The sequence below is a fragment of the Nestor notabilis genome, unplaced genomic scaffold (assembly GCF_000696875.1).
Source record: "Nestor notabilis isolate BGI_N333 unplaced genomic scaffold, ASM69687v1 scaffold2884, whole genome shotgun sequence".
NCBI classification, from domain to species: domain Eukaryota; kingdom Metazoa; phylum Chordata; class Aves; order Psittaciformes; family Psittacidae; genus Nestor; species Nestor notabilis.
This window is the reverse complement of record NW_009925906.1, coordinates 69,969-78,926: the sequence shown is the minus strand read 5'-3', so window position 1 is coordinate 78,926 and position 8,958 is coordinate 69,969. Positions and strand designations below refer to the sequence as shown.

At 39.6% G+C, this 8,958-nt stretch overlaps 1 protein-coding gene across 1 annotated transcript in view; it reads left to right on the top strand.

The window, feature by feature from the left end:
* LOC104404744 (thrombospondin type-1 domain-containing protein 7B-like) overlaps nt 1-8,958 on the top strand; it is a gene marked incomplete at its 3' end in the record, with an annotated part of 115,295 nt that overhangs the window by 39,818 nt on the left and 66,519 nt on the right. The window contains exon 7 of the mRNA XM_010013263.1: nt 551-748. Within this exon, the coding sequence (XP_010011565.1) occupies nt 551-748 (198 nt within the window). The remainder of the gene's footprint in view (nt 1-550; nt 749-8,958) is intronic.

Here is an 8,958-nt window from a genome sequence, read left to right as displayed (position 1 = left end):
CTCCCCCTGCTCCCGGAGGGATGGGGAGGAGAATCGAAGGAATGTAACTCCCACGGGCTGAGATAACAGCTCTCCAGTAACTAAGGTATAATACAACCACTACTGCTACCAATAATAATGATAAGAGGAATAACAAGGGAAAAGGACACAACCGCTCACCACCCGCCGACCGATACCCAGCCCGACCCGAGCAGCGATCTGGGCCTTCCGGGTAACTCCCCCCAGTTTCTATACTGGGCATGATGTGCTGTGGTATGGAATACCCCTTTGGCCAGTTCGAGTCAGGTGTCCTGTCTCTGCTTCCTCCCGGACTTCCCCTCCTCCCTGGCAGAGCATGAGACTGAGAAAGTCCTTGGTCAGAGTAAACATTACTGAGCAACAACTAAAAACATCGGTGTTATCAGCGTTGTTCCCAGGCTGAAAGTCAAAACCACAGCACTGCACCAGCTACTAAGAAGGAGAAAAAAAATGACTGCTGTAGCTGAACCCAGGACATTGGTATAAATATTTTTTTTTTCTCGGCTAGTTAATTTGGTTTCTGTTTTTCCAGGCTTTAGAATGAGACAAAGGCAAGTGATCGTGGATCCAGTAGGTACCCTGGCAGATTGTCCGCATTTAATTGAATCTATTCCTTGTGAAAACCCAGTGTGTTACGAGTGGATTGTTTCAGAAGGAGTATGTGTGACTGACCATGGAAAATGTGGACCTGGAAACCGCATCCTGAAAGCTGTATGCAAGAACAAAAAAGGTGTGTAATGGTATTGTCTTAACAGCCCCATGTTTTTTGTGGCCCCTTCTGAAATGGCAGAGCAATTGTGATTATTTGCAATAGCTCCTTGCTGATTTTTTATGAAACTTTCAGGTTTTGATGCCCCTAGCATTTTTTCTATACTCAGTTTTTAGCTTGTGGTCTGAATATTTATCTCGTAGAATAACTCTTACACAATCATGAGAAGGGATGCTCAATTGTGCTGCCAAAATTAATGCAAGAATTCAGTGTAAATGAAATTACAGTACTAAATAATACTTTTCTTGGCAGCAGTTCGAGACCTGCAGTGTGTTCAGTTTACAAATTGTAAATGAGTAAGTACATTTTTACATGATGTTTACAAACAACCAGCAAGAGCTTATTTCTTGTGCATGGTTTGAACCTCAGCCAAAAGTTTCATTTCTTGATAAGGTCAGTGTTGTCAGATCTTTAGATTCAATTACATGGAGCACAATTTTGCAGTCCTTAGTCATGGTGAGACAGCTATCATCTCAAAAGTGGCAAAATTGTGAACTTTAGAGCCTGATATTATGTCTGAAATGGAGAATTCTTCTTTTATATGGTGCTGAGACCAATCACAGGAAACAATTTCAAGTTGATAACAAGAGGGGTTAATTGGCAAATGGTTAAAAATAGGGTGACGCTTATGAGGCATTAGAATCTGACAGAATGAAATGATTGCTTCTTTGTCTGCAGATCACAGATTCTCCTGAACTACTTCTAAGTATATGTGGTTTTCTTGTAAGTTTGTGAAAATGGGAAAGAAAAAAAAATAAAAATATCTTCAGCTGTTATAAGATGACATAGTCAGAATATAGTAGAGAGCAAAGACCTGTCTCTGGGTGTTGTTTGAGTGGTCTCTTCTGATGTGCGATCATAACAGTAGGTCCAGTCCTGCAGTGATGTTTGCAGATGCAGTCTTGTATTGCTGAGGAGCACCATGTAGTTCACACTGCTAAAACTATGCCAAAATCCATTTTTATGCACCAACTTGCTACTCAGAAGGAAAGCATATGACATGGCAGATGCTCATTGATCTCTGATCAAACTGTTCTTTGTGGTTGTGATCCTTAAGAAGCCATACCTGTGAAGTGTCTCTTCTACACTTAATTGTTCAACAAGGGATTGGAAGTCTCATAGTACCCTTTTCATTTCAGTTACCTGTGCATGTTCTAGTTATGAAACATAATAAACTTGGACATTCTTCCCACCCCACTCCCCAAGGTAAACATTGTCATTGGACATGGTTGTTGCCCAATTCTAATGGAGGTTTCACAAGGAACTATCTAGATCAGTAGGCAGATTAGAAGCACTGGCTAGTACTACTTTTAAGCTTTCCTGAATTTTTGATCAAGTAGGATAAATAATATTGGGGGAAAACAAATTGTTTCTTCTTCTGTCAATCCAGTAACACTGGTTTCTTTGTTTATAACCTTTGTTCCTAGATTCTAATTGTAATAAGTGGTCTGTTTTGTTAGATATAAAAGCTGGAGTAAGCTGCAGAGTTGCATAAAGTGTTTTACCTGGAATAGTTGGTTACTTGGTAGTGGGAAGCCGGTAGGGAGTTGTGTGAAACTGAGAGACATATCAATTACAGGTAAATAGCATAAGGCCTATGCTAATGCTTAGCATTATACAGAAGTTAAAAATTCTGTGCAAGTAACTGCCCTGCTGAAAGCATTTAGAGTAGCTGCATTATGTGCTGGTATTTTCATTTACTTAAGCATCTGTTGTAGAATTCAGCTTTGTATCCTAAAATCCAGTTGTTTATCCAGTCACTGTGTCACCTATGCCTGGCATTTTTGTTCAGTATTCCCACTGAATGCCTAAACGGATGAAAACCCAACACATTTCTTTTGGACTCTGTTAAATGACAAAATCCAAAGTATAATCATTTTAACAACAGTTTATTTGGGCCTGGAGTATGTTGATTAGGGTACTTTGGGTCTTTAGTGTATCCTTGCCTGCAAGCTGTCTTCATTTTGGTACAATGCCAGACTTTTTGACATGATGCTCTCCTGTTCTTGCTTCAGTGTCTTAGTTCACTTCTCTTTAGAAGTAAGAAGTAGCTGATATACCAGTCCTTTTTGTGTCGGCCATGCTGCAGAATAGCTTGGCATCATGGCTTCTTGCTCTTGCCCATCTTCTCCTCTCCCTTTACCCATAGCATGGCCTAACTCATGTCCTTTGCTAGCCCATGTTCTGCTGTGTAATGCAGTCACATACTGCTTTCTGTGGCTCAGAGACCTGAGGTCTTTTGTCATGAAGAGACACAGTTTTTACTTGACAAAACGGAGCTTTAATTATGTTGACTGCGGTGGAAGGGAACCAGCCATGTTTTTCAGTCCTCTCTCCAATGGCAGACAACTTTGCTGTTGCCAACAGAGCCTGTGGCATTCCATTGGCCTAATCTTCTCTCCAGCAAGGTTGTGCTTGGACGTTCATCTTTGTCTCTGTCGTGGTTCAAGCCCAGCCGGCAACTTGGAACCACGCAGCCGCTCGCTCACTCCCCCCCTTTTCCTTCCTCCCCCCGCTCCCGGAGGGATGGGGAGGAGAATTGGAGGAATGTAACTCCCACGAGTTGAGATAACAGCACTCCAGTAACTAAGGTATAATACAAACCACTGCTGCTACCAATAATAATGATAAGAGGAATAACAAGGGAAAAGGACACAACCGCTCACCACCCGCCGACCGATACCCAGCCCGACCCGAGCAGCGATCTGGGCCTTCCGGGTAACTCCCCCCAGTTTATATACTGGGCATGACGTGCTGTGGTATGGAATACCCCTTTGGCCAGTTTGGGTCAGGTGTCCTGTCTCTGCTTCCTCCTGGCTTCCCCTCCTCTCTGGCAAAGCATGAGACTGAGAAAGTCCTTGGTCAGAGTAAACATTACTTAGCAACAACTAAAAACATTGGTGTTATCAGCGTTGTTCCCAGACTGAAAGTCAAAACCACAGCACTGCACCAGCTACTAAGAAGGAGAAAAAATGACTGCTGTAGCTGAACCCAGGACAGTCTCTTATATGTGTTGATAGATAGCGAGTGAGGTTAACAAGGCATTAGCCCTTCTCTGTCTCACTTCTGTTCACCTCAGTGTCTTTTTCCCATGCCATATCCCTTGCATGCTCGTGGTGCCAGCCTGTGTCATGAGAGAGGGTTGGGAGGAACCTGTCTGGGAGGTGGGCAGGGAGCAGTGGCTAACTACATATTTCTCTAACAGAAACCTCAACTTCAGAGCCCCTTTTAGTGTTCTTTCCTTCCATTTTAAAAAGCCATCCTTTATGGTGAGAAGATTTTGTGGTATTTACCCAAGTAACAAAGTGCCACTGGCCTGAGCTGAAGCTTTAACAACTCGGGAGCAAGTCGGACATGGGTCTAAGTCTGGTTTGCAGGGTTTCTCTGAAGACTTCTCTGTTGAAGCAGTTTCTCTTTGTAGGGGCTTGTGTGAATTTCAGTGATGTAGTATTCTTACTTCCACTTGGCCTAGAGGTACAGAAATGAGGTTTTGTTTCTTAAATAGGTTTATGTAGGGAGTCCATAATGAAAGGGCCTCCATTGGGCACATACTACCTACAGCATGTTTTCATGAGGTAGCTGGAGTCTGTAATTTGTGATTTGCAGTAGTTAGCATAGATGAGGAGGAATGAGAAGACCATAATCATCTCATAACTTTGTCATTGTTAGGTGTCTCTGTTCCCACCTAGTAGCATCTCTAATCTCTGTTAATAAGTTATTAAACGTGTATACTATGCTTGCTAGAAACTCTTAGGGTCTGGTCCATATCCCTCAAGTTCACCTCTTTGGTAGTATCAGAAGACAGTAGTGTAATAAATCAAATGAAATTAAATAATGTGTGGAAATGTAACGAAGTACTGCATAATATGGGAAAATACCTATACTGCATGCTTCTTACAAGCAAAATTTTTCAGCGAAGTGTTCTTTATGTAGTTAGTGAAGGACAAGGGATACTTCTGAGGAAGTCTGTGAAGCCAAAAGAATAGCACAGGAAAATGATGATGCTGCTTAAAAGTGGATTGTGTAAGTGTATCATTGGGTACATGGATCTATAATTTACATCAAAGAATTTATTTGCAAACTCTCTTTTTATATTCACAGACAACCCAAGGATTATTTGTGATTTTGTCGGTCTTTGTTTTAGGTTGTTCAACAAGGAATTGAATAATCTCTTGTTTGTAATGTATTCTTGATCAGATAGTTGCAAGTATTTGACATTTGAATTTGGACAGTCTTGATTAGAATGACAAACATTACTGTGTATTGACCAAATGAAAATAACTCTCTGAAAACTTTCCAGTTCACTTGGTCTCCTTCAATGATGCTGCTTAGTAGATACAAAACTACGAACACAGTTTTGTATCAAACCTTTTTAATTTTAAAATGCAATTGGACAGTAGCCCAAATATATTGTGTTTCATTTTCTGAAAACGATGACCAAAATAATCTTTTTTGTACTCTGCTTCTTTTTCCTTTGTGATAGGTAGAAGCACTTTGAGTATGGTGTGACAAAGGGAATTCAATGTTGTAGTAGTGTATGGAAAACTGCAAATAACATTAGACAGCAAGACTTTGCTCAGGGTCACCAGGTAAAAGTTCAGTCCAAACAGGAGTTGGTGTGCTTTCACAGGTAGTTCCCCAGTCTTCTGGTTTAGATGCTAAGAAATACAACTGTATTTAACTTATAAATGGTGTTGGGTTTGATCTGATGGAGGAATTTGGGAACCCTTTTAGTTGTTATTTTCCATATCTATTTTAGGCTGTATTAATAATAGAAAAATAGGTTGAAACAAGACAAATGTTGAACGAAATTACAGTATTTAGAAATACATGTTATGGACATGTAGCTTGTGAACAGAGCAGTTGTTTTAATTAGGAGTACAACCTGAGAACATACATAAGGAACTACAACAATAAATTCATGCAATAACAAGTATGACTCATAAAAGTGACAATTCATTTTTCTAGCGTTTTATAAGTGTTTCTGACAGTATTGTAAACTAAATCTCACCTATTAGCAGTAATCTTGAAGAGATGTAAAATGTTATTATTCAGAATCATACCCACAAGTTGTCAGTCTATTTTATTGTAATTCCCATGTCATCAGTTATTAATTTGCTTCTGCTCGTTCTGATTCCTACCAGAAGAACTATTAATAACAAGGATGATTTTTCTGTGATAGTGAACAGCGTTGTGTCTAAGTAATCAAAAATATGAAATAGCTTGTACCCAAAGGCTTCATTTTTTTTAATGAGAAATTATCAGATTGGCAACGAGGTTTAATGCAAAGGTTGTGTGATTTTGCTGGATTCAGGCTGTTTTCTAGTTAACAAACGTAATCACAGCTCAAAAGCTGCTAAGTATTTGCCCTTCTAAACTGTCAGTCTGGGTATCAGGTTTCTTAATTTTGTGGGGTTGTCTTCCTTTCAGAGCACAGTATTTACAACAGTGCTGAATTATCTATTGGTTCCTTACTCATGCATGGTTCACAGTGGTAGGGAAATGCAGGTACCGAACTCAGAGGAGCAGAGTTTCTGTTCACCATTCCCAGCCATATATGAAGAAAATATCTGGCAGATCCTGGGACTCCCACCTGTAAGGGATGAACCACTCTGCTAAGACAATCTTCCTAGATGGCACCTTAGAAATAAAACATGCTGCAATCCTACTGTCATAGCTGTGATGGTGGCAAGATGTTTTCTTTTCAGTATTGTCAGTGGATTAAGCTGCTGGCTTCAATCTGCAAGAGTTAACCGAGTTGGGGGCAGCACCCACTGCCTGAGTCTGGGCGTATTGAGCCTCACTGCTGCTGGACATGGGCTGTAAGAGCAGCAGCAAAGAGCAGTCAGGACCATAAATGATTGTGAAGTAAAAAATCAGTCACTCTAATTTCACCTTTATCCTAGTATTACTGCTGCTGTTCTGGCAGTACTGATGAGAGTCAGTTCAGCACAACAGGTTTGTTTTAGATTTCTGTGTGATCTTTTCTGTTCTAGGCAGTTGGTATCCAGAATGTGGCACTTTCCAAGAAGACAAAAGGGTTTTTGCTTTTAAGTGTTAATAAATTCACTGAAAAAGTACATGTTTCATTTGAAATATGTCTATTTCCAAATTTCTGTTCCATCTGACAGTTTTATTTGTAAAATTGGAGAATAGTATTTCAGAGTAAAAATGTTTTAGTATTTTCAGATTAAATGATTAATATTTGAGGTCTTGGTAAATGAACTAGGCTGAGTCTTAAACAAAATTAAAAGAGTATTTTTTTAAAGAGGTTGTTAATATAAAAGCAAAATAGCCCTTTTAGATTAAACCAGTATTTTGCCTTATCTTGAAATTACTTTTTTCCTCAATCATCCACAGTCTCTCTTCAGTCTATTTAAAACAGTTATAGAGTTTTTCCTTCACTATTTTTTTTTTTTTTTTCCTTTCCCTTGGTTCGGTGCCCAAACAGAAATCCATTATTCACACAGCTCTATTGACAGAGCAGACACTGAAATCCTGTTGGAATTCAAGAGGAGTGTAAAGGGAAGTAAGGTAATCAAATCACTGTTATTTTAAAATCCAGTATTGTATTCTGCCAGAGTTTCACAGTGAAGCTCTTCACTTACAGAAGCTGAAGACTCTTTGGGGTAGAGTATTAATAATTGTGTGCTCTATTACCTGTCTATACTTCCAGTTCAACCATGGCATGTCCTGTGGTCCCTAAGAACAGTGGTCCGCAGAGGCAGCTTGCAATGCTTGCTCTGCTCAGTTCACAGCATCATGAGAGGCAGGAGCGTCCCGAACAGCTTGCTTGAGTCCTCCAGAAGGAAGAGGCTGCGAGTAGAGGTGGTGTCTGGTTTTATTCCTGGTTGAGGGCATGAAGCTAGCATCTTTCTGAGATCTTCTATTTTAGCATAAATCTCAGCAAAGCTGAGTTCTTACCTGGGGAGAATTCTTGGGTTTTCATCTTGTAGTGGATTAATAATATAAAATGAATTTGCAGAGTCTGTTTGATTTCTCAGAGAAAAGATTTACTGTGTCCAATTTATGGAAAGTAACTTTTAAATGAATTCTTTCTGACATATTTGAGTAAGATCTTAAATCTCCATTGCTGTGTTGTGTCCAGTGACACAACACTGTGTCTAATGGTACATCTAGATTTTGTTTCTCCTGTAAGAGTAACGTAAGTGTAGATTGGGATCATTCTTTATTTTAGAAACTAAAACTTTTGCAAAGTATAAGAAGGAGTTTTGTTTGTAAAATTAAAATAGATATTTTGAAGTTGAAGTGGAAATGCACTTGTCTTTAATCTGATCTTAATACCTGGAGTAACAAAAATCAGTTTTTTCTTTAGTGATGCTTTTTCCCAGATCTGCCTGTAGTGGAGCATACCCATGAGGGCTTTAGCTTACTGAGAGGGAGGGGTGGAGAGTGTGCTTCTAGCGATACACAGTGAATGATGTATAGCTAAAAGTTAAATAGCTTGGTTGATGGATTAAGAACTGTTTTGTCTTGGCTTTTTAAATCATTGAGGCTCAAAAAGACAGATTTATATACTGCTTCAGTCAAATTTTGTGTGCTGTCAGCATTAACAGGACAGTGGGAGTTTTGTCTTAGGGGGGTGTGATTAAGACATAAATGTTACAGACTATCCATGTAAATGCAAACTGGAAGTGAGAAAACTTTAAACCAGTGAGATTTTGAGTATTTTGTAGGAAATGGTAAAATTATCCAGTTGCTCAACACACTTCCACATATAATCAATAAACTTAAATAGGTACCAGCTCTTCTAAGCCTGCAGGTTCAATTCCTGTTGTGGGGCTCAGCCTTCTGTATCATATCACTCATTCCTCCTCTTAGTTCATGAGTGTATCCCACCATACCACATTTTTGGAGCTGTTGATCCCAGACGGGTGTGTTTTCCTGCCTGTTAGAAACACAAATCCTAGAAGGCAATATGCAGAGCCTTGTAGCAGTCAGGTAGGATCCCATAATTCTCATCTCATTTTGCAGTGTGGTTGAAGGAGCATACAGTATTAGGAGTGTTTCAGGAATCCTGAAGAATGGTGTGTGGTTTGTTCAATAGATTTGAGACCTTTTTTTTTTTTTTTGTAGTCATAAAGATTGATGTGCTCTTTGAGCAGGCTGGCTGTTTATGAGCCAGGTGGAGTGGATGTAGTTACCTCAAT